Source organism: Halictus rubicundus, chromosome 13, assembly GCF_050948215.1.
Source record: "Halictus rubicundus isolate RS-2024b chromosome 13, iyHalRubi1_principal, whole genome shotgun sequence".
NCBI lineage: Eukaryota > Metazoa > Arthropoda > Insecta > Hymenoptera > Halictidae > Halictus > Halictus rubicundus.
The window spans coordinates 10018223-10044164 of record NC_135161.1 but is presented as its reverse complement, the minus strand read 5'-3'; the positions used below and the strand labels follow the sequence as shown (position 1 = coordinate 10044164).

The window sequence follows — 25942 nt, the reverse complement described above, 5'->3', positions numbered from 1 at the left end:
CTATATATATCTAGGGAGTTTTCCCTCGCGATAATGGCGCCACGGTGTTCCGTTGGAACAGAGGTAGCGTTCCCGCGCAAACTAGGCGACGACCTAACTGTCGCCGCCAAAATATCTGACGTCCATACGCATAACCGTCGTTGGCCAGGGTAGAGGTTCATTCGCAGTTAAGCATCGCAAGGAAGCAGTTCATCTTTTATTTGTGCACCAGTTCCAGTTCTAATCTTTGAGAAAGATGTCAGGACGTGGTAAAGGTGGTAAGTAAAGGATTCCGTACGAAAAGTGGCGAATTTGGGCCGATCTGGAAAATGGGTGGATCGTTTGGGTTGTAGGAAAGACTAAGGGAAAGGCGAAGACTCGCAGCAGCAGGGCAGGGCTGCAGTTCCCGGTCGGAAGAATCCATCGTCTTCTGAGAAAAGGAAACTACGCGGAACGTGTCGGAGCCGGAGCACCGGTTTATTTAGCGGCGGTTATGGAATATTTGGCGGCCGAAGTACTTGAGTTAGCCGGGAACGCCGCAAGGGACAACAAGAAGACAAGGTTGGTTGAGCAAGCCTTTCCATTCTCTCTACCCCCCGTTCCCCCTCCTCTTTTAACGTCCCTCTTCCTGTATTTGCACATTATTTCGTTATTTCGCTTTTACACGAGCACCCCGGTGTCTCTGTGTTCATGGTACAATCGATAAGACGGCGATTCTTTGGGGGAAAAAATAAATCGAAACCGTAGAACGCGAGCCTACGTTTTCGAGAAACGCGTGCTGTCGATCAAGCAATCCTCTCTTCACGATTTATTGCATCTAATGGCGTGGGTTCGATCGATGTTCCAGCTCGATTTTCGAGATACGAGAACGAGCCCTCGTTTAAAAAAATGCACTCCAATGTTTTCTGTAGAATCGCTGTATTTCCGATGGTATCATAAATAGTGATATACCTGGCGTATCTTCCGTAAATATTCGTTTCAACCTATTTGTATGTATGTTTCAATAAAAAAAAGGTGTATATTATGTGTTGAGATTGCGAAACATCCATAAATTGTGTTTGTATAAGTATGTATACTATTATCTGAAAGTCAGAAGTTCTTCTCATTCATGGTCACACTGTTGTCCTTATGTCCAATTTACAGGTTTTCAGATATTTAACGGCTGTATATGTTTCTCTGGCTTTTAGGATAATTCCACGTCACTTGCAACTAGCTATTCGTAATGACGAAGAGTTGAACAAGCTGCTCTCCGGTGTAACTATTGCTCAAGGTGGTGTACTGCCCAACATCCAAGCAGTTCTATTGCCGAAGAAGACCAGTACCGGTAGCTCTTCAAAAGGCGACAAAGCATCCCAGGAATATTAGAATAACAACCTTTCTAACTTAACAGTACTTTAGGGCTATATTCTTCATTGTTCGATCTTCAAAAAAGAAAATCAATACCTAGAACACATGAAAATCACAATCATTATTCCAATCACAAACATTGTAGAATTAACCGAGTTAACAGCGCGATTTATTCGTCTATCACCGAATAATATCTTTCTCTCTCATTTAATTAACCGCGATAGTACACATTGCATTTTCGCTTAAGCTAAATATTTCATGTACCTACATATAAGTTGCATAATTTAAGTATTTACTTCCATTACAATCTATACCCATCTCTTTCTTATTCGTTTTGACTGATTTTTTACAAAAAATCACGATGTTTGATGAACTACAACAAATGGTAATTATAACGGGTTACATGTTTTTGTTGACTGTAAACAACGTTTAGAGTGAGAAATAAACTGATTACTCTTCACTTTAAGTAACAACGACCTTTCTCTGTGTGAATGTTTAATAGAATGTAAATACTTACGTACAACGTAGTCGTGAAATATTTCACAAGCACATACATAGTTTATTTGTAACGTACGCTACATGTTCGAACTAGAGGCGAAAAGTACATTCATTACATTTTTCAAAATTACGACATAAACAACTTCCGGTATACGTGCAACGGTATGCGTAGTTATAAAACGTGCAAATTGGTGTAGGTAGCGCGTCGGTTCAACGTGACGTTTAGTTTTTGATCGCTAGGTCATTGAACACCGCTTTGTTGATGATAAATATACATTAATTTGAAAGAAATAAAATTACGAACGATGTCGTCGAGCGATGTAAACATGCTTCTCGATATGGGCTTCAGTTTACCGAAAGCGTAAGGTTCTCTCACTCGTTGTTGTGTACGTTTAACCTGCAATTGTGTGTCATGTATTTTCTTTCAGAGAAAAGGCCCTGGAGATCACTGGAAACAAAGGCGTCGTTCCGGCAATGGAATGGTAAGAATTAGTTTAAAAGATTATTCGTAACGTCCGGTGGCGATTTGAATTTTGAATAATTAATTCATAAAAATTAACATCGTTTTAAGGTTGCTGGCTCACTCAGACGATGCCGAACCGACGCCTGAACAGACTCTCGGCGACAGCGTCCCGACGTCAGCCGCTGAGACTCCAGCACAAGACAGCACAGCCACTGCCAGCAGTCAAGTATCGACTACTGAGGTTGCCAAGTCCATGAAATGCGACGTGTACGTGTGTTACTTCAAGCCTTTGCGGTCTTAGCTTCTCTCGCTGCTTTATTCATTCTAGTTTCTATCTATTTTGCCAGCTTGTACTGCATAGTTTAACAGTATTTGAATATTTGAGCAACAATATCGGGTGAATATAGGGTGAATCGATAATGAGCAGACTTTGATCTTACCTGATATCGAACACTTTTAGATGTGGCAAGCAATTCAAAACTAACTTGGCGGTTGAGTTTCATGCGACCAAGTCTGGTCATGATAGATTCTCGGAAAGCACGGAGGAGAAGGAGCCTCTTACAGAGGAGGAGAGGAAAGAGCAGCTGAGAATATTAACGGAGAAGTTGAAACAGAAGAACAAGGAACGAGAGGAACAGGAGAGAATAGATACATTCGCGAGAGAGAGAAACAGGATACGCGTTGGTAAAGAAATGGCAGAGGCTAAGAAAAAGTAAGTTCGGTGTTTGTCCTCTGTGATGGACGATCGTTAAAAATATTTGCTTGGGTGTTGCGAACGTAGGTGGGACGAGATAGAAACGAAAAAGATGTTGGAACAAAGGAAGCAGGAGAAGGAAGAGGACAAGCTAGCGAGACAAAGGATAAGGGCACAAATCGAGGCAGATAAAGCTGCTAGGCGAGCGAGGGCTAATGCTCAGGAGGTTCCTCAGCCACCTCCGTCTGTGCCTTCATCCTCTACAACGGCTCCCAGAAAGGACTATAGCGAGACGAAGCTGCAGGTAACGAGTTGCATATTTGCTTGAGCAGATTTTTTGTAGATTAGGTACCTCCGATTGAAACGCTAAAGTGCAACGATTTAGATCAGACTTACCAATGGGCAAACGTTAACGCAAACATTTGGGAGCAAAGAGCAGCTATCTGCTGTGAGGTTGTTTATTGAAATGAACAGAACAGACGAAACCGGACCGTTTTGCCTAATGACAAATTTTCCAAAGAAAATTTTTGGGGAAGACGATTACGATACTCCGCTAGATGTTCTAGGTGTGTAATCAGTAATCCACTGTTCACGATGATCTAGGCGGTGATCGAAGAGAAATCGAGAGATCTTCGCTGAAGCGAAATCCGTTCGCGTGATTATCATGATTAATTGATTCCAGGCTTAGTACCAGCATCGGTAATAATTGTTAAGAAGAAAGTGCAGCAGTCCTCGTAAATACCAGAGCTACTTGCCATACAACCACTAAACACACGGCTTCTAACTAAATAATATCAATGTACAATGTCCAGCGAGTCGTTCATCGAAAAAGCAGCATTTTTATTCTAAAGAACTATTCTCCGTTTGTAATTTATATACAGTGCGAGAGTTGCCGTGACATTTATTGTTCGAGAATGATATGGTTTACGAGAGTCGACGGAATAAAAGAGACTACACACATTTGGAAATACTGGGAAGTTTATTTTCAATTTAAAGGCGAAAGTAGTCGTTAATTAATGGTAGCAGTCATCGTAGGAAGGTCAATATCGTTTAGTATCGTATTAGTTATACCCTAACGACGTTGTAATTTTGCGACACCTCACCAGGGTACACCACGTCCACAGAAGGATCGCAATTCGTCGGATATTCGTAGACTCCGTCGCAATCGATCAATTCGAGCGCCTTGTTCAAACAGATTCGTACCTCGAACAGGTACGAGTATCCAGTCTCCTAAAATTGTTTAGACATTAATAGACTGTGGATTGCAAGCATTTATCGAAGAAATTAGTTTTCGATTCTATAAAATTATTCAGACAAGAATTAAATGTCTACGTAAGCTCCCGTAGCTTCTAATTGACAGAAACAATTTGTATTTCGCATAAAAATCCGCAGTCTAGACATTGATATTAATTTAAAATGGTAGTCGGCGTGAGGTTCAACGAGCTCTTACCCTGTCTTTCCTGCACACAATCACAGGGTGTACTCCCAAAGCTTGTTGAACCGCGTTGTTCAGATCGCTGTACGCATAGTTCCCTCCAGGCAGAATGCTCGCCGATGCCAAGACGTTCTTCATATCATACTGGTTCAAAAGAGAGAGACCCATCGCGAAATATTTTTCTTCGGTGCTCAGTGGCGGAAGCACAGCCGCGCAAGTGCCGTGCTTGTTCCACTCGTGTTTCCAGAGCCCGTAAGACTCCCTTCCGAATTCTATGTCTATCCATTTCTCCTTCATTTCATTCTCCAGCGGTATCAACGCGGCGGGATTGAAAGGCTTGCTAGGATCGCAAAACAGAGGACCTATTCTATGAAACTGGGACGGCCAAAGCCCGTGGATCGTCCATTCCGAGCTATCTGTCGGCAAAGCGCAACTGTGCGATGGCGATTCCTCTTTCCACACAATGCAAATCGATTTCGGCCATCGTTGGGTGAAAATTAGCACGTCGAATTCCTTAGACCTCGCTGTCACGTGCCTGCGATCATTATCGTTCCAATACAGTATACTTTCTTGTATTTATTTAGGTAGATATAGGGGCACAACTAGGGGAATGTCGTACCGTACCGATTACTCCTATTATAATAATTTCAACTACTTTCGGTGAAATATGAGATAAAAAGAAAACAATTTATAACGTAAATAATTCTAAATAAAAAGGATTTTTTTCCTTGAAGAAAAGTTGATGAGAAGTTTGCGATGAAAAATTGCCTTCCTAAATGGCAGACCCGAGAGGTTTCTAAGAGATAGAAAATTTTTATTCGGGATCCAAGTTTACAAATATTATTTTAAAAATAGTTTAATATTAACGTGCACGTTTATCGTCCGAGAACGTTGATAGTATTATGTATTCAGAGCTAGATACAATTTATTTGCGTGCTGTACAACTCTTTGTTTTCTCTGCGCGTGTCGGAGCGAAACGGGAAACAGTAGATTTGGAGTCATTGAGATCATAAATATTGTGTTACCCTAGATCACTCGTCCCCAGCCGAAATACAACGCGCGCCTATTTATTAGACGTATTTGCACAATTGACACGAGTCTATAATTATAACTGGAGCTTTTGTTACTCACCCACTGAGCGCGCTTAGCAAACATAGAAATAAGTTTACGTTTCGTGTAAACATCTCTGTGAAACAGGTTCTCGTGGACAAAGCTGTGGACGACTAAGCGAGTCTTTAGTCGGGTACGCTCGTGTGCTATGCTCTCAGCGTCTTTTATAAGAATCGCCCCACCATTTCGACCTCGTGTTATGTACCAAATGGTCAACTACCTGTGTCCCTCGACAATGTCAACGGTGACGGTATTACAAATTATATTTTAACAGCGTCTAGATAAGTAATGTGAACACTAAAAAAGAAAAAAAAAATGTACTTGTTGCTTATCGACCGAGGAGCCCGTTTTTCTGTCGCAGGGTAAACGTAGATAACGATTAATCTTACGATTGTCTATCGATTTCCTCTTTTCCCGTAGACATTTCACTACAGTCAATTCTTAAACGCGTTACAAAATTTATAAAGCATAGTCGAGAGAAAGTACGACTGAACTCGCAAGTTGAGAGTTCCTCTATCGCGCATTTAAAAATATTCGACTATCTAAATAATTAAGATTATCGATCCCACGAAAATTGGGAACTTTAGTTTCGGTTTTAAAACTGTTTGTATGTCAACGCAACTGTGCACGCATACGTCAATTTCGCGATAACGTCTGAGACTTATCTGCTCGTAAATTGGCACCTGGACGAGCTTGTGTCGATACAAATCATATTACATAACGCAGCATTATTTAAACGATTTTGTTTCATGTCCAGTCGAATGCAACGCGGCAAACAGATGTTACTGAGTCACGCGTGCAGCACGATTACTGGGAACTTTATCATCGATCAGCATATTTCCGTCAACAGATTCGTTGCATTGTTCTTTGTGACGCATCGGTCGATCCTTTCTGTATGCAACCATGCTGCGTCGCGTGCACGCTCTCGTTCGGGTTCCGTCATTCGTCACGGTGAGTCGCCACTGTTGCGTTTTCGAATGAATAACACGGTGCACAGTGCGTCATTAATCATATTTTAATGACACTGTGCTTCCTCGAATACCCCACTGCTTAGAAGAATAGAAAATTAGTATCGATCGTTTCGAAAGGCCACCTTCGAGTTAGGGGATGCAGGAAAGTCTCCAGTTTTATTTAAACTGGTGTTCTGTACAGGCGTCGTCACTGAGATTACAAAACTATGATTCATGTATCGATATTCAAATGACTCTTCACTAGTCTGCCGATCAGATTGAGCGCTTGGAATGTCCTGTTCGGTCGCAGCCTCTGTCTTAGCAAATAATACGTCAGGACCTTCAGGAAAATGAGAATTAACACCAACGCGACGATGTCCACCCACATCACAACGTGCTCCATCTCTGAAATAAAAATTTGCTCGTATTGTTTCTACTGAGCGTTACGCAGGGCGATTGAAAATGGCGTTCTAACGGTACTTGTCTAGAACCGCTTTGCTTAAAACTTTCGAAAATGGTAACTTTGCAAATATTTATTTTTGCTCCCAAACGCATTTGTTAATATTAGTTTCGGTCTCTATTTAGCAAGCACTATGAAAGCGTATAACCTAGGTCTTCAGATATAGGTACATCGATGCATATTGACCCTTTGCACTCGGAGCCATTTTAACACTAAAACGAAACATTTCTTCCGATCTAGAATATTTTCCTTCTATATATATTTTTTCATGCTATACATATGAAAATGGTGCAATTTACTCGTACAGTACTGAAATGTTTACTAATTTATTAAATACAAACAAATTTAATAATGTAGAAAATATTTTGAATAATGATACAGGAATTTTTAGTGGCGCCTCACGGTCGCCATTCGAGTGCTAAGGGTCAAATAATTGCACCTACCGACAATAATTTTGCGTTTGCGAAACCCAGTAGACAATTTTGATAAACTCAAAAGTTATTTATCTCTAGCATCCTCAGATTTTGAGAAATTTAATTTTAAGGAAGACGTAGTTGAAGGCACATCGCATTTGCAATTTTAGGAATTTTTTCTGCTCCAACCGTGAGAGCTACGCGAATGATTTTTACGTAGAAATATTCTCTGTACTCTCCCAAATACAACGCTATATTTTTTTATAACATTATATACATATAAGCATGTTTAAATAATTTTGGAGGAGACTGAGACACCGACAGACAATTTTCAATCTGAGCCCAAATGTAACCCAGCCTGTTTCAACATTGCTCAATTTGCATAAAATTATACAAAAACATTTAGAAGACTCTACAGAATCGTTTTCAAAATTGAAGCAGAGCTCTCGAAGTAATTTTTCTCAATTTACGAAATTCCGGAAAAATGAAAAAAAATTGGAAAATAAGAATTAAAAATCGTCGACCAGCGATAGTGAATGGTAACTCGAACCCTTTGTTCCATCACCCCGTGTAACAATATGTCTATAACCGGACTGCGGATTTTATGCACTAAGAGCCGTTACGCACTGTCGACCAGTCGCCGAGAGACGAAAAATTATTATTACTTGCAGCGACCAAGTGCATACTAGTGCATACGAGTACACCAAGTGCTCATATATTTTCCCGTGCCTAGTGGTCACCGGTGCGACAGTGCGTAACGGTCCTAATAGTAAAACTGAGTAGTAGCAAATTTGGAACAGTAGAAATATTAAAAGAATTCCGAGAAGAAATTGATAAGTTAATTCATTCTATTTCTCTTTCCAGATCTATCTATAACAGAGCATCTGAGAAGGTTCTTACGCATAGTCAGGAGGATCTGCCTGGGCATTTTGAACTCGCAGAAAATTTCGGACGGCGGGCAGTACAGTTTCCCTCTGTTGTAGCCGTAAAGAGCTGTGATGAGACCTTCCAGACCATATCGTATGTAACTGAGATACATAATCAGCTTGCGATAAATCGGCAGAGCCTCGGTTTCGCCCATGCCCTGCACAGCTACCAGCATCAGCGGAACAGTCAGCGCGGGCCCAACGAACGTTCCATTCTGTAAATTCGACTTTATCTTTCGTCCGATTGCAAGAAGATACGGTAGAGATCAAATCGCGACACGTACCACGATGTTTAAAGTACTCGCTATAGCCATAGCCATGCTCTCGGCGATGAACATGCATATGAACAAGATGCCGAAGAACAATGCACACCTGAAGAGCTCCCAGGGCTGCCCCGTGATCAGATACACTATCGACAAGTATATCGTCGACACCAACAACTGCGGAACACGTAAAAACATTGACAAACAAACCGCCTCCGGAATCAATTAGACAGAAGTTCGTTGTAATCTGACCTGCGCGGGTATGTTGACTAAGGTGAAAGCGCAATAATACGGGCTCAGGTTGTACCACATGTTGAAATACTCCCGCTTAACCAGTTGCACTTCCGAGGGAACTGTAATTTCAACGCTGCACTGAGAAAAGGAAGGTTCCCAAGAGCCAGAGCCCTGGGAGAGAAACGGGCTAGACAATCGCGGTTAGAAACTTTTCTGATAAAGGAGATCCGATAAACAACACGTTTTCTCGGGTTACGTGACTGTCTTGCTCGGGTCGTGGAGTATTGGGTTTAATAACGTGTCATGTCGTTCAGTCGTCGATTTGTTAAACAGAGCTCACCGCCCATTTCTATGCACGCGACACGCGATGTTGCGATGTCTCGACAGCAACGGTTTATTAATATTTTATGCGACTAGTCCCCCTGCTAACATCATTAGCTCTTACAGTTCAGCAATACCGGTAACATTGGCACGTAGAGGAAGACTATCAGGCAGGCGAAGCAGAAGCCGAAGTTGAACAGCGTCTTCGAACCGTCGTCACCCACGTTCAGAAACAGACCGCCGATTATGAAGCCCAGGAAGATGTGCAGACCTATCTTCAGGTAGAGGTAGTTCTGCAACGGAGCAACCAAACGTTCCGGAACAAGTCTCAGATTAAATCTTAAGAGACTCCTCTAAGGGGTCTCCTTGAAATTAGGGCCGGGTAAAATTGTTTAAACTCCGCGGTGTCGGCCGCAAAAATTTCGGCTGTTAGAAATCATGCGTTGAAGTTTAAGAGCGACAACGTTTAGATATTCACAGCATCAGTGTGTAGGAGTAAATATCGTGCATGAATTTTTTCAGATTTTTTGGCGAATTGAACATCGGAAAAATTGGAAGGTTTCGTGGCAAATTGAAGCCAGATTTAAGACAAGGGTTAATTGGAGATTAATTAGGGCCAGGAAGGCGGTGCATACCCTGTTCCTGTTCAACTGCAGGATCATCCTTCTCGAAAGGGCGACGAACTGGTCCAACCAGGACACTTTGGCCATTCTTTTCGCGAGCAGATCGTTCTTCCCCGGCGATCTGCAGATAGGAGGAATAGGCATCTCGGTATCGACCAGGTTCTTCATCCGACCGATCCAATCCGTTCCATACTCGCCCGAGGACAGATCGATCACTGGAAGAATCGAGGATAGCGATTTATCAGTGTCGTGGATCAACGGGGCGATTTCAACTCACTGAAGTCGGCGGGGTTGTAATGCTTCGGACACTCGATGCCAGCTTGCCGAAGAAACGGCACCAGGTTGTTCACGGTGTTTCTGTAAACGCATTGGCCCTCGGCTACAACGTAGACATGATCGAACTTGCTGAAAACCGATGCACTTGGCGTGTGCAACGAGCAAATCACGGTTCTGCCCAGGCCCGCTAGGCATCTTAGGAGATCGATGCACTGTGTGGCTGATATCTCGTCCAGGCCTCTGAAAATGATTACTATGTCAGTGACAGAAGGTGCTCTTTTAGCTCTGCACGCGACCACTCATTCGCGTATCGCGTTGTTATCGTCAAACAAGCATGAATCGTTGTCTCTTTGAGAGCCTCTCTAGCAGTTATCAGCTTTTTTGTCTTTGCTCGTGAATACGTGTTTCACGTGCTCGAGCACTTTAATCCTCCTTTGTTTTATGAACTTCATTTTTCACTCGATGCCACATCGATACGGCGATGCTTACATTGGAACTATATTATAAATATAGTTCGTGCAGATATTAAATATTTCGTGCAGACGATTTTTATTTTGCCGCAGTCTTTTATCATCCGCAGCCCAATTATTTGTGTAAAAGTGTACTCACGTGGTGGGCTCGTCGAGGAATATAACAGCAGGGTTGTTCACTAACTCCAGAGCGATCGACAGCCTCTTCTTCTCGCCACCTGACAGCATCTCGGTGACCGTGGACCACGCGCTTTTCAGTCGCAGAATTTCGAGGATCTCCGTGATCTAGAATCACACGAAATTCTTTCAACTACAGACCAATGAGCGCAACTTTATTGAAACGGTGAATTTTATATCGTCCGCCGAAATAATCCTTTTAAAATTTTTTCCAGAACCCGACAAAACTCGCACGATGATGAAACCATGCCGAAACAAGCTCCTTTCCCCATAGGATTGCCAGCGTCCCGTGGCGCGCGTCGGGAATACAAATAATGCCACGCGATGCAATTCGAGTGCTAGCATGTTTCCAAGAATACATCGTCGCGTTCAACATCCGCCTATTCTATCGCTTTCGTTATAGCGTTTCGGGAACGTGTGGGAAATAGCGGTTTCTATTAGAGCGTGCTTACAATAGCGAATTTCGATTTTTTCGAAATTCTGCCCAGCTTGAGGTCCACTGCGAACTGCATTGCCTCCGACACTGTTAGCCTCGGTTGAATCATGTCCTTCTGCATGATGTAGCAGGAGAGGGTCTTTAGATGGTCCACCGTTTGTATTTGACCGTTGACGCTCACGTGGCCTGACAATCCTGCTGTCACACTGAAAATTCGTCGGTGCTTTAAAAATTAGAATCTGCGGACGCAGATCTTCTGAAGGTCTTTATTTTCCTTGATTGATAATTTCTAATTGAACAAGATGCGATGCTCTTAGTCAATTATTTTGGGACACTGTTTTATATTAAAAAATCATACTTCGTCTCTCCAAAAACATTACACGTAGTGCTTACAACGTTTCTTCCTCTATGAAAACTGGTATACAAATTTTCAGCAGCAAAATGGTCCAATCAAATTTACCTGCACCTAACAGCTAACTATCCGAGCAATTAAAGACGTAACTCTTGACCCAGATTCTCTATTGTTTCCAAGAAATAATGGAAACACCTTTCGTTCATCGCATTGTCGTAAGCCTCGTTTTTTTTTTGTTTGCAGAGAACAAGAAAGATCGATCAGTCTAGGATGTTAGGATTCGCGCTGCTAGCTCCGACTTAGGCGAAGCTTCCTGTCGCTCGGCGCGGGTCGCGAGGTCAACGATCTTTGACAGTGTGCTTTGGGGGACAAAGTGACGCGACTTTGACCTGATTCGTTTCGTTTCGGATCGCGCGTGGCGAACGGAACAATAGAACAGAAATGATCAGCTGTTAGACTCACTTGTATCCTGCGAGGATATTCAACAAAGTGGATTTCCCGGCGCCAGAAGGACCAAGGATCGCCGTCAACTCGCCGGACTTGAATTGTCCGCAAATGCCTCTCAGAATCACTTTTGAACCTACGACATACCAGAAGTATGTTACACACGTAACGAGCAAAATTTGTTCGTCGTTCGGCACGAACGTAACCGCAGATAAGGATGAAAATGTTTTGATTTTCTCTCGGAGGGAAGTTTCCGCGGAAAAACACCGAGCAAGTGCAGCGTCGACGGATCTTTGCAAAAGCCTGTACCTTGGACTGGCATTCGATAATTCTAATATTTATATACGTTGAGTTGGCAACAAACTGTCTGTAGATCCGCATTTCTAAACATTGATTAAATGTTTAAAGTTGACGATGCTGCAACAGTTCGTATCGGTGCTGTAATAGAGATTGTAACTTCAGCGCAAATTCTGTTGCTCGTGCGATTACTTGCCAGTCGTGTCGACCTAATCTTCAGCTAATCGAGAAAGTAGAAGTCTGTAATTTCTCCAAAGAAAATGTTTAAATTGAAATTATTCACCCTTCTTTGCTGTTAGCGTACACTGCCATAAGTAGACGGAGTTCATGCAATTACGACAAAAATCAGTAGGTGCAACACGAAAACTATCAATCATGGATATTATTAAGAGAAAAAATTCATTTTCATGCAATTCTCTTGTAATAACGCAAAGTTTATTTTGCATAAAGATCCGCAGTCTGACCATAAGGTCATGCATAATATATCCGAGACGTCTTTATACGTCAGGAGATTGATCACACTGAATGTTAAAGACTAGAACGTTTAAAACTGAATGTGCTTAACCCTGAAATGGAACAATGATTGCTCGAACTGCGAAGTATGGGACCTTTCGAAAATTCTGTTAAAATTTTCTAGAATAGTTTTAACTATACAATGTAAGCCTAAATGATCAGAATGTACTAAACAAATTCAAGGAACTTGGTATTTGCAATTATCCTGTAATATAATACAGAAATTCTGTTGGGACCATAAGAGATCCCAGGGCTAAAAATGAATACTATTCCATGGATTTTCTAAAAATCTTTACATCACAGTACTTAATCGATAAGGCAAAGGAGCAGCTCGACTCTGTGAGCCAGGCAATTCGGGGAAAGTGTGAAACTGTTTGAATGAAATCATTTCGAATGGAGTGCAACGCACTCGTCGATCGTAAACACACGAGCTTCCGAATCATTTGGTCGCCACTTTTCACATGTAAATCGCGTCGTTAGCATAATTAAATATTTAAGCGGCTCCCTCGTTTAACAGTCGAACACGTCGTCCGACGTAACTCCTTTTCTTGTTTCTCGTTCGCCGACGCCGTTGGCAACGCCTCGCCGTTTCATAGTTAGCAGGAAGAAGGGGTTCTGTCTAATCCGATATATAGCGGGTGAGGTGTGCTAGCGTTGCACGCACAAAGTATTGATTCCTTTTTCAACGTCTCAAACACACCGACTGATTAAACGCCGAGCGGACTCATTGGGTTGATTCGTCGCGGAACAGAGTATGATTAGCTTGTATGAACGTCAGAAACATCGTAAAAATTCAATTGGTGCTCGTTAATTACAACGAACACACTTTTTCAATTACAATTATACGGTAGAGACTTGTAAAACGATTCAACTTAGATGTTGTTTAACTTGATCGGAACGATGACGCGCGAATGTGCATTTATACACAGTCCTTTTTCGATATATGTCCCAAATATCTGGCCGATAAAAGTCCCAGATCTATCCCCACTGCCGGGCTACGTATGATATTGGGGGACTATAGTAGCCTAGGAAAATTTGTCCTCGCGTGAAAATTTAAATCGTGCTCACTAATTACAACGAACATACTTTTTCCAGGCAGAATTACGCTGAAGAAGCACGGGGGCGCAAGAAAAACTGGTAAAATTATGCGATTTTGATACTGAACCAGAACGAAACGATACCGAAGTGTTCCAGCAGTCGCGGAAAATTTGTCCTCACGTGAAAATTTAAATCGTGCTCACTAATTACAACGAACATACTTTTTCCAGGCAGAATTACGCTGAAGAAGCACGGGGGCGCAAGAAAAACTGGTAAAATTATGCGATTTTGATACTGAACCAGAACGAAACGATACCGAAGTGTTCCAGCAGTCGCGGAAAATTTGTCCTCACGTGAAAATTTAAATCGTGCTCACTAATTACAACGAACATACTTTTTCCAGGCAGAATTACGCTGAAGAAGCACGGGGGCGCAAGAAAACCTGGTAAAATGATGCAATTTTGATACTGAACCAGAACGAAACGATACCGAAGTGTTCCAGCAGTCGCGGAAAATTTGTGTTCGTGTCTGTGATTAGGCGAACCGTGTTCCTTCCACGGTAGAGAACGTTTAATTGCCATTATGTCGGAGCAAACAAGTCGGAACAACATCCTTCGGTTATCTGTGAAGAGAAAGGCCGGAGAGCGATTGTAGAAGCATAGAAAGCGAAACTCGGAGAATTACAATGGTCCCGGCGGCGGCGATTAGGGTCGTAATAGGACTGAATTACTTTTGCGAGACTTCGTTCATTTCGCGGAAGCCCGCAATTTTGCGCCGTAAACGACGCTGGCGCAGTAAACCACGCTCCCGGAAAGAAAATACGTAAAACTTCTTCCGAACCGTCGTTAGATTTTTGCTTATTCCTTTTTCGTGGGAGCAGAAAAATCTGTATGCACGGAACGGTGTGCCTCCTTTCGTTTTCGATGCACGACTTTTTTAACATGCTCCGGGAGAGATTGGGTAACGCGGAATGAGCTGCATCGGGAATTGTGTTCTTCGATCCGGAGGCTCCGGTGACTGGGTCTCCTCTGACTTACACAGTATCAAGGTAGTCATTTTCACGTTCAATTTTTAATTCCTGGCAATTAAACTAAATAGGACAAGGGACCCCAGTTTTAATATTCAGTATGCTTTAAAAATAAGTAAAATCAATACTGGTACAGTAATTGGCACTTCCACAGTAACTGGGTCCCATTCAGTACGCTTTAAAAATGAGATATATAACATATCAACTGAGTTTAATGGAAAAAACTTTTTTTAATATTCTAAATATTTTAAAGGTTCGCCGGATAGTGGCGAGTGTTGTCAGGAACGTTTTCTTTGCCAGTGTCAATATTTTCAACCAGTTTAAGGCAAACACTTCTGCGCGCCGGTATAGTCATTCGAAGAGCAAACAGTTCAACACAAGGAGCGACCCTGAAAATCGTCTTTTTTGTTGCCTCCTTTTTTCCGCTCGAAAGCCACTATGCAACTGCGTCTACATTGCAAGACACCATCATCGGCTGGTTTGGCCTAGATAATTGTAACTCCGTATCGATAGTCATTATGAATCTGCTCGGTATCTATCCTACGCGCAACAAATGAATGAGAGCGACACGAAGGATACTGACATGCTTTTACTCTGACGCAACTCGCGTATTCTACCTTTTACTTTGCATAGTTGTCGCATGTGTCGATGCGCTTGTCCGGGTCACCCATTGATCATGATTTCATGATCACGATACTTTTTTCTTTATTTGCCGCGACGAGTTAATTTTCATCGATAGCGTGCCTCGAGTTGTTCGATCACACGTTATGGGATCATTAATGCGGAACGATTATACACGTGTCTCGAACAGAACTGCAGTCGATTACGGTTGTTTTTATAGCGTTCTATTCGGTTGTTTTTATCGCGTTCTATTTGGTTTGTAGATTTATACGTTGTATGCATTTGCGATAGGAAAACAACAGTGCGTCAAAGCGCGATTATGCATCCTTCGTAAAGAATCCATTGGCTCTCGAAAGTGAAATCTCTGTGTTGTGAGTCATCATCGCTAATTGAATCTGCACGATTAGATCGAGAGATTTATGGGCGTAGAACCGAACACGTTGCACGATATTTTTATTAAGTCGACGCTGGGGACAAGGTGTGAAATTTACATCTTTTCATATTCAATCCATGAGTCAGTTCGACTTCTGAATTTTTATGAATTCACATCCGTAGGGTAAGCGACCCAATTACTGTGGGGGTACGAACTAAGTGGGGGTAACGAATATTTAAAAAGAGATTACATTTTTTTTCATTAAAATCAGTTGATGTGTATGTTATATGTATCTCTTTTTCAATATTCAAGCATAATTAATGTAGGCGCAGAATTGGTACCCCACAGTAATTGGGTCCCTACCCTAGCTTCTAAATTGGAAGAAAATGTGTATTAACAAAAATTCAGAATGTTTTTAATACTTCGTAACTAAATTTCTGCTAAAAACTGTTCTCTCAGTGTCCACCGAATCAAGTACAAAGATCGGAATTCGTAGTGTAATTGTGTTACTCATCGTTCTATAGCGAGTATGCAAACCAGTTGTTATCGACAGATTTGCAACTGTGTCGTTACGGTGTCATAAAGTCTCGTAATATCTCAAGTATGCAGCTGCCTAAGGAATTCATTGGCACGTTAGATTTAATTGGTCCCCGAGCAGATTAGCATAAAATCGTTACGTTTGACCGTCGCGAAAAAAAAGAGAAGCAAACCGCAGAACGGAAGAGTCTTCCCGTAATTGTTTCGTTGATTTAGTCGCACTACCTCGTTAAGTCGGAGCACAATTCTATCGGAGCACAAAAATTATTACTGCCCGAGGAACGATGGGGTCAGCCGGGTCGCCTGATCCGCGTGACTTTTTATCATTCCTTTATTTGCCCCGTTCGCAGATTCGACATGTCAAAAAAAAAAAAACATCTTGCAGATTTGACAAGCTAATCATCCGATGCAATGCTTCGGGCGTCCTCCTTATGCAACATTACGCGGAGCGTGTAATTTCGCGAAAAAGAACGGCGCAGCGATTCAACGGCGACGCGCGTCTGCTTAAACTGTTATTAAAGCCTCTAAGCGCTCGAGATTCAATTATTAACCTCGGCCGGCTTGTTAATCATCCGCTGATATTAACACGTTCGCTGCTGGATTCGTTCGAACGTTTCATTGCCGCTGCGACTGTAATAAAAAAATTCTTTCCGTTCCACGATTATACTGGAATTGCTCTTCTTGAGAAACGTTAGATATTTATTCGCCTGCTATTATAAAAGAGCACGTCTGGGAAATTGCTTCGAAATCGATTCTTTTTATTCCATGATCGTTGCAATTACGAAACTGCTCTTCTAGATAAACATTATATGTTTATTATGTTTATTATAAAAATTACGTCTTGGAGAAATAGTCCCAACGGGGGATGCAACTTTTTTAGGACTAGACCTTTAGGCAAAATAAGAATTTTGTGCTCTTCTAGATAAACATTAAATATTTATTCAATTCCTGTTATGAAAATTGCGTCTTGGAGAAATAGTCCCAATGGGGGATGCAACTTTTTTAGTACTAGACCTTTAGCCAAAATAAGAATTTTGTGTTCTTCTAGATAAACATTAAATATTTATTCAATTCCTGTTATGAGAATTGCGTCTTGGAGAAATAGTCCCAATGGGGGATGCAACTTTTTTAGGACTAGACATTTATGCAAAATAAGAATTTTGTGCTCTTCTAGACAAACATTAAATATTTATTCAATTCAAAATTACGTCTTGGAGAAATAGCCCCAATGGGGGATGCAATTTTTTTAGGACTAGACCTTTAGGCAACATAAGAATTTTGTGCACGGGTTGCAAGAAATAGAAATTTCTTTTCTTAAGAATTTTAGTAAGTTATAAATAATACAAGTTTTTAATACAGTTACCGAACACGTCAAAATGATCGTTCTCATATTTTTCGATATCATTGTCTGTCGACGTTTCTAGCGTTAATATTCTATTTTCGCTATCTTTTGTCCACTTAAACATTTTTTTTTTGTAACTGCATAAATATTCGCAGGCTGCTCATTAGCTTCATGAAACAGGTTCTTAGAATTACAATATGTGAACTATTTTAAATTGTAATGTGCATCAGGCTAATTTCACTTTCATATGGTACGTTGGTTGGCTCCTGGCTCCTGGTTAAAATTGCCGTTGCTGTTAAAAGATGCATTAAGATGCTGTTCGCTATTATCGAGCTGCACTTTTTCCGAATCAATTAACCCTACCAAGTGAAAAGTAGAGAAAATTAATGAAATGATTCATTTTTAAAAACTCTTTTCGGTATCAATCTTGGACATTGTTAGAAACAAACGAGGAAATTAATTTATTCCCATACCCTCAGGCGGCGGAAAATTGTTAGAATATTATATAATTGATGGTGCTCAGAACAATTCACTGCTTTATTTATGAATTTTTTAAACATAGAGGCACTCCTTGTAGACACATCTTTTTGTCGCGAATAACGCAACAGTTGTTCATACAATATAACTATCAGAAACTATAGTTTGTTTAATGACTTATAAGTAATTAAATGTTACGTATGAATTTTTGACTCTTACGTGAACTGTTGCACACTGAAATTTAATAATATAACTATTTTTCAGATGAAATTTTACCGTCTCAACGAGTATTAAATATAATATTAACACAAAACCCACCAAGCATAAAGAAGTCAATTCGGTCATTTCCTACTGCATTTTTATAATTTCGCTTTAGTTTAGCGTTAAATATAATTTAACTGAATCATTGATTTTTTAAACATTTTGTAGGTCCGCTCACGGGGTTAATTCTTGCGAAGCATGACGGTGAACGTCCGAAAATTTAGAAGATGGTCGGCGAATAGAAGTTGTGCAACAAAGAAGCTACCCGATAATTGACGTTCTTGCGACGGGGAAGGTGCCGCTGGCTGAAAACAATTAGCGTCGTACCTTTTCTAGCGACAGGCACCGTGTACGTCAAGTCGCTAAACTCGATGTCGACGGGTGCCATTTTTTTCAGGTGTGACAGCGGCACCGACGCGTCTCGCGTAGGCGCGCTGGACCGATGCAACTGCAGCTCGTGGTGCATCGCCTCCTCCGCGACGATCTTCGGCTTCATGGTTCGATTTCTGGCTCGACTAGTTGACTTATGTCCGTGTCGTTGCACCCATTACCCGAGGCCTTCTCCCTGTCAATTTACGGCACTGAAAACCCCGCAGAGAGATTACTGATAGCGACCGAGTGCACTTCCGAAAGCACGCGCTACCGCGGAGCGCATCGATAACCGTCGACCGTCGCGTTAAAAATAAATTCGTTCGCGTCGTATGTCGGTTTCCGGTTTCAATCTGACGGCGAGAGATTTTTTGGGAACCTGTACGAGGGCTGACACACCGACTGCAACGTGGTGCAGGATGCACGCGGTGCATAGGAACGAACGCTCAGCGCGCGGCAGATCGCGGGAGAAGACTGACGGTGAAGCAGCTTTGTCGAGCTCCTTGTTCTCGGCGCGGTGCTCACGTACACACTGACATACACGCTGAACGTGTTTTATACACCAACATCGCGGATACGCACGCGACACTATGATAGCGGTTATCATTCCACGAATCATTGGCTCATCAATGTGGAACTGAAGCGACAATTTTTATCTTTTCTGCGCCTCCGTCTCTGAGACGCAGAAATGAGGCACGGGACCCGATTACTGTGGGGGTACCAATCGCTGTGCCCCACGGTGATTGGGTCCCTTACCTTATGTTTTGTATAGATTCGCTCGTCGTGCTATTTTTTTTTTTTTTGTTCATTGAATCTTGTGGTCATAAAAGTGGAAATGTCGTGATTAAGACTTGACTTTTGTTGCTGAATCGCAAAATAATCGCAGATAATTGCACTCAATTTCTTTCGAGCGATTAGATTTTATAGTCTTAAACTTTAACCCAGAAAGTGCTTTAGGATATTTTGCAAGGATCTTTTTTCACGTTCTAAATGGATTACGTGGATAATTTATGTCATTAAAATGGGAATGCAACATCGGTTGAACGGACATTTAAACGACTTTGCCACTTAGTAGCTTTACGCAGCACAATGGCTCCTTTTTGCGCACTTTCGTGCGATGTCACTTTGCAAAGAGACGCTTTTCGCGTTCTCGAATTTGCATAGAGTATGAAAGTTAAATTAGTTTTTCATGTGTCCCATTTAACACCTTATGCATCACAGTTTTCTCATAGATCTGCATAGAAATTAGTTGCATTAGTTGCATTAGTTGCAACTATTAATTTTTATACTTTAACTCATTTATTTCACGTGAAAATTAATGCTGCATAATTGTTTGTTACGTTCAACTAGAAAAATATCAAAAAGCTAAAAAGTTCATGTTTCAATGATTTATGCATATCTTTTTACACATATTGTTTCTCGTTACAAAAGGCAATGATAAAATTACCTGTGATATCGGGCACATGTACAAAATGAAAATCATACTTTCATTACCTTGAATACCGCGCACTTGTGTACGGCGGTGCAATAAATCGTTTAAGGATAACACCTAAGCGGAAAAGGCAATAGTTATGGTGAGCAACAAATGCCATATTCCTCGAGATATCGAGGTCATGGATGCTTTGTTAAATGGTACTTCAAGTCATAAGTATATTACTATAGTTCATTGGACAAATCTGGAACTTCAGTTATTACACTATAATGACAAAAATGTGTATTTAAAAAAATTATCCGTAAAATTATCCGTTTATCAAATCTAGATAAAAATGACTTTGATAATTTTCATAACATTTTAAACGAACTTCTGCTTTTCCACTTTTTTGCTTATTCCAAACAATAAATGACATATTAGATGTAATTTAGAATCATGACATACCACTTTTATATTTGTACTTATCACAAAAAATGAATTAAATATTCGAGTTGTGTTATTCGGTATGACGATGGTGACCCAAAAAATAGCATAAATTAATACTAGAAGAAGTGTAGAGAAGTGTAGAGGTGACTAATTGTAAGTAGTGCCTACGTAAGTGCAGCCTTATACCAACTTTACGATTTTTATAACAACGAATTTTTTCAGAACCTTCCAAAGGAAGAATCTCTACAATTTCAACAACCATAAAATAAAATTGTCATTTGCAATCTAAGAATTATTTTAAATTATAGTACAGTAACTTTTTTTAATTTACAGTTAACAATCAGAGAGATAAGAATGCAGATGGGTTAATGGACTGAAGGTGGGTCAAAAATCGTCAGAAAAAATATCGAAGAAAGAAGGACCGCTAGGCAAGTCATCTATTCAAGTCTCTGCCTTCATTAATTTTTTCGAAACGGGTCCCATACCCCACAGCGTGACCAAATAGGTCAACTCCGAAGCAGTATATACCTATCCTCGAGTTTCTCGACGCGGGAACAACAAATTCCTCGGTAAATCCTCTCGGAGAGCTATTGCGGCATAGAATGATTGATCGAAACCACGTGGAGAACCATCATGAAAAAGAAAAAGAGTGGTGAGAGGACTTGTGTTGAAAAAACCGAGTCACGTTGCGGCTTAGTGTATCGAAGTTACGGCGCGCGGGGTGCCCTAATCAACCGAGGATGAAAGCTATTCGTTGACACAGAGTTAGCATCGGCAATTAACCTGAGACCGTTGCCCTGAAGTATCGCAAGCAAAAGCGAACCGGTATCTCCAAGTTGCGCTTGCAACCAAGTTCTACGCTCTATTTTAAAACGCTCGCGCGATGCCATGACTATACTCGATCCAACGAGACGAGTCACGAGTACACAAAATCACAGTTCTTCACGATTCTCATTGCTGCAGATAATTGCTTCTTAATTCTGCAGATAATTATAAATTCTCAGTATTGCACTTCTGTGAATCTACAGAACACATTTTTTCAATTTTCGTTACTGACCCAAAAGTTGCAGAAAGTAACTTTTAATATTTCTCTCGTAATCCCGACTGAACGCAATTTTTCCAAAATTTCCATTATTCAATTTCAATATTTCAATATCTCATTACGCAACTTCATTACTCAATTGGACAACAACGTGCATGTAACGCGTAGGCCAGAGCTGCTCAGCGTTTGCCCGTAAGGGCAGCGTTTTTCTTGCCCTGGGCACACAGAGAACAGCGGGAACGAAGCCACGCCCCCGCGGGCACGAGGCCACACCCCTACGGGCAAGGCTGCATGTATTTGTCACACGCGTTGTCACAGCTACGGCTGTGCTACAGCCTATCCCCACTCCGCTGAACCACTTGCCAATAGCTTTGCCCATAGATGTGTTCAGTGTTGCCAGATCAAGACTTGTTCCCCCACTCTAATTTCCCCTTCTACCGCCTCTGTGGCGCATACTCCGGTGCTGGCAGGGAGGGGGTAACTTTTTCCCCTCGATTCCTGCTCCCTCCCCTCATCTGGCGACACTGATTGTGATGACATTGATATGTGTCCACGGGCATCGGCGGGCGCCCTTGCCCGCTAACAGGCATGTCGAGCAGCTCTGACGTAGGCTATGCGTTTCGCACAATTTCATTCAAGCGTTATCAATACTCTGCGAATGTTGCGCATGTATAGCAAAATAGTCAAGATCCTAGAACAATTAAGAACTGCTGTTACATTAACTTCAGCCTACTACAATTACTCCAGTTATTAATAACCGCGGATCTTCATGGGAAACAATTAAATTCGAAATTCTATAAATTGCACTTAATTTTGTTGGAAACGCGCAAAATCCGCAGTCAATTGATAACGATAGTTGATAAGAAGCTCTCACCTCACACTACAATCTAGTTATCGCCGATGACTGATCTTTTGCATTTGCGATCAAAATAAGCAGACGCGATTTGAAGCAGTACAGACTAAAATAATTTCAGAACGTGTACTGGACTCGGCTCATTAAATTGGCAAAAGGAAGAATGCCTTTACGCGTTTCGCAATCGACGGGAATAATTTTTAATTGATCCGCAGTCTACCGACGACCACCGTTCAATCAGGTTGTTAACTTTTTACTGGGGCTAGTCGGAGGTAGAGATTATGTTGATCGGAGCACTGTGAAACTCGAGCAGTTCGACGACGTTCGACGGCGTTTTTGGCAGTGATTCGCGACGCGATAGTCCCGGCCGCATTCGCAACCGGCGAGCAACCGTCGCAGACTGACTGCGCTGCGACACGCCGCCCTTTTCGCAACGGGCGCGCACTCCGCGACGTGCATCGGCTCTCCGCAATTCCGCATTCGCTCCTCTTATGATCTCCGGAGTTACGCACGCGGGGATGATTCTTTTTTTCTCTCTCCTCTGTCGACCAGGAAGGTGAAACGTGTTCTCCATTGTGCCGGCGCTAGCTCACCGCGCGGAACTGTTATTTCAATCGCGGAGATTTTCCACTGGATAACCATTGTCCCGGACCGACGTAATCGACCGGCTGTTTTTTTTTCGATGGCGGCCGTAATGAGTAAGGGGCGAGCATTGTTTCTCGGGACACAGCGAAAAGTCAGGGTCGCGTTAGAACACCGTGTATAAATAGCTCGAGAAGCGTAATGACCCCGCACGAAACAGGCCAAACCGCGTCTCGCACAGCTGAGACCCATTCAGCTACTGCGACCCATCGATTTCCCCACTCTCCGATTTCCTTTCGCGGCGTTTTGGGGATGATTCTGGCGACTTAGTGTACTTGGCGGAGGGTCGCTGAAGGATGGATCCGAGGGAGAAAGAGTTTTGTGAGTTTTTCTTAAGTGGACCTTCAAAATGCACTTCAAAAGTGCTTTGATCCAATTAATTATCGAAATGGTACACAGAAACGCGGTGAGATAGAAATTTTTCATCTAAATCCAGTAGTTATGTTATTAATAGTTACACATAATTATTAGCATAAATTTAAATGTTAAGCTGGCGTGTTCTAAAATCTTTTGGTTCACAATTATCGAGATTATCAACATGCATCCATGAGAAATTGTTCAAAAAATTCATTTCTTCCGGTGTGCATTGCAAAAAGAATGGCAGAAATTTGGATGAGCAGATTCTTGTTGTTTTTATAGAATAATGTAAAGTACTCTTAGTGCTCCGTAAACCTAGTGTTGAAATAAGGAACTTAGGTCTTGGAAGTACCATAACTGTTAGTAATCTTTGCTACCTCGGAGGAAGGTCGAGTGTCAAGGGTTAAATTGTAGCAAAATATTTTCTTCTAATGCAATCTTTCTTATCGTTTGTTGGATTTAAGTTTGTCAATTCTTTCGATGACTCACTGGAGCGTCGCCACATCCATTGGAAACAGAAGAACGCTTTACACTTTAGCTACCGGAAGCCTACTAATAGGCTTCATAATGACTGTGTTTAAAAGAAGCTTAATCATTTGCTTTTATTTATTTTAATCTCGAAAGAGGTTACTAGAGTATATTACTGAAAATTACTTACTCGTTAATAAATCGAGATCGTTTTTTAACAATTCATTGAAAATCCTGAATTTTGTTGTCGCTGTATATATACTTCAACCTAGTGGAGGATAGTAATTCCATTAAACTTTTAACAGTTTTACTTGGATCAATTAAAAGCAGTATTTGTCAGCATTCAACGATCAAGTGGTATGCATTCATCACGTGTAATTGCACGTGATATAAAAAGACGATGAGTGCTAGTCTCAATTAACATTGTCCTCATGTACAAACACTTTTTACGAGTCACTATGATTGAGAAACATGCTTCAAATAGGAAATGGAATTGACATTTCAAGTGCAAGACCTCACAATGAGATCATTCTTAATTCATAGATGACATGCAAAATAAAAATTATCCAAGTCAATTGCGATAAACACTCGGGTTAAATTAATATCCATTTGCTCTTTCAATAATTGCACTACACTTAACGTAATAAATCATTCACTTCTTCTGATGTTTACAATTTTATATATTTTCTCAAACATTGCACTGTTCACTCAAGACAAAAATTTTTACGACCCAAATTGAATAAGAAAAATATCAGAAAAATTAAAAAATTCTATTAACTCCGACCTATCAAGCACAATTAAAATATTAGATAATATTAAGCATAGGAAAATAAATTTCAATTTCGCTCCAGTTTCTTGCAATTCAGTTAGAAAATTTTTCTTCAGCATAAAGATCCGCCGTCTGCTCATCGAAAGCTGCCGAGCGGTAGATCCCTCGAGCAGAAGGGTCAGTACGGACCCAGCCTCGCTTTCCTTCTGGGGAACAACTCCGGCAATTTTTCCGCGTCGATCGTAAACCACGGAACGCGCGATAATCGTCAATCTTACCGTCGAGGCATTTGTTTAGTCTGAAAGAAAGCTAACCAGAGAAAAACACTGTAGTTATGTAGGTGCCACCGTCGCCGCGGAGGGCGTTGAACTTTGCGCGCGCGCGCTCTTCAGCGTTGCAGAGGCTTGTTGGCAGCGGTTCGCGGTGCTTCCTTGAGAAACGGTTGCCTAAACGCGTGCTTCTATTCATGCGCATCCGGCAGAGTTGATTACAGCTCGCTCGGGCAGTTATTTTCATTCTGCGGAAAAAACATCGTCCAGTTTCAACGAGAGCATAGATCCCACGTGCAAAGTACGGCTGATCGATTACGCACATAGATATCAGAAGTTGCGCAAATACCGTTCTAATTCGATCCGGAAAGGTCGTTGAAAGATGACGGCGATTATGAAAAGTATGTTTTTTTTTTATTCGTAATAAACGTATCCTATAAAATACAACGAAGAGCACGCCAGTCGGGCACAGAGGACGCCTGCTTGTGTGCCGCAGGCGGCCTTTTATTTTGTAAAAGTTATGGTTCCTCGGATCGGTATCGACCACGCTACTCCTTACATATACATTATACAACATATATATATATAATATATATAAACGCGCATATAACTCATGTCCCATTCATGTAAATATATAGAAACGTATTTCCAAGTATTAAAGTACATTTGTCGCGTCGGCGTTCTATAGTACAATTACGTATAAAAGAAAAACGAACAGGATAACGAAAAAGAAGAAGATACGGTATCCTCCGGTCGCTTGGCGACGCTCGATGTACCGTCTCTATCTATGTGTGTGGGCCTCCAGAAAGCTAGCTCGCTACTTTCGCGTACGTCTTTTCTTTCCTCCTTGATTCTCCTCTGCTTCTTCTTCTCTTTTTTTTTCTTCGTCTCGTTTGTACAAAAGTAGGCTCGTTTACAAAATAGTGGTTGATTAGTATTACAGAATATACATACTACC

General features: G+C 41.5%; 4 protein-coding genes across 7 annotated transcripts; 2 read left to right on the top strand and 2 right to left on the bottom strand.

Moving 5' to 3' along the window:
* Positions 1–74: 74 nt before the first annotated feature.
* On the top strand, positions 75–2185 carry LOC143360322 (histone H2A). The gene is made up of 3 exons (XM_076799042.1): positions 75–257; positions 333–540; positions 1167–2185. Exons 1-3 carry the CDS (start codon positions 236–238, stop codon positions 1342–1344), a joined length of 408 nt encoding a protein of 135 aa, XP_076655157.1. The 5' UTR covers positions 75–235; the 3' UTR covers positions 1345–2185.
* On the top strand, positions 2050–3927 carry LOC143360320 (UBX domain-containing protein 1). Of its 2 annotated transcripts, none has more exons than XR_013083246.1 (7): positions 2050–2185; positions 2253–2306; positions 2396–2554; positions 2748–2999; positions 3069–3285; positions 3372–3547; positions 3664–3927. XR_013083246.1 is itself a non-coding variant. In XM_076799037.1 (7 exons), the coding sequence occupies exons 1-7, from the start codon at positions 2130–2132 to the stop codon at positions 3717–3719; spliced, it is 975 nt and encodes a 324-aa protein (XP_076655152.1). In that variant the 5' UTR covers positions 2050–2129; the 3' UTR covers positions 3720–3921. The 2 variants fall into 2 exon arrangements, 1 of the variants encoding a protein (XP_076655152.1); XM_076799037.1 differs by having other exon boundaries at positions 3367–3547; positions 3664–3921.
* Positions 3928–3941: 14 nt separating this feature from the next.
* On the bottom strand, positions 3942–6488 carry LOC143360321 (ribonuclease Oy-like). Of its 2 annotated transcripts, none has more exons than XM_076799040.1 (3): positions 5548–6488; positions 4432–4951; positions 3942–4211 (listed from the first exon to the last, which is right to left on the bottom strand). In XM_076799040.1, exons 1-3 carry the CDS (start codon positions 5598–5600, stop codon positions 4047–4049), a joined length of 738 nt encoding a protein of 245 aa, XP_076655155.1. In that variant the 5' UTR covers positions 5601–6488; the 3' UTR covers positions 3942–4046. The 2 variants fall into 2 exon arrangements, with proteins under 2 accessions (XP_076655155.1, XP_076655156.1); XM_076799041.1 differs by having other exon boundaries at positions 3942–4208.
* A 146-nt stretch (positions 6489–6634) lies between these two features.
* On the bottom strand, positions 6635–19250 carry LOC143360319 (ATP-binding cassette subfamily G member 4). 2 transcript variants are annotated; one of them, XM_076799035.1, is made up of 11 exons: positions 18685–19250; positions 11890–12007; positions 11092–11281; positions 10602–10747; positions 9994–10232; positions 9729–9931; positions 9218–9386; positions 8791–8891; positions 8560–8715; positions 8250–8490; positions 6635–6881 (listed from the first exon to the last, which is right to left on the bottom strand). In XM_076799035.1, exons 1-11 carry the CDS (start codon positions 18851–18853, stop codon positions 6709–6711), a joined length of 1905 nt encoding a protein of 634 aa, XP_076655150.1. In that variant the 5' UTR covers positions 18854–19250; the 3' UTR covers positions 6635–6708. The 2 variants fall into 2 exon arrangements, with proteins under 2 accessions (XP_076655150.1, XP_076655151.1); XM_076799036.1 differs by lacking the exon at positions 11890–12007 and having other exon boundaries at positions 18685–18826.
* Between the last annotated feature and the right edge of the window lie 6692 nt (positions 19251–25942).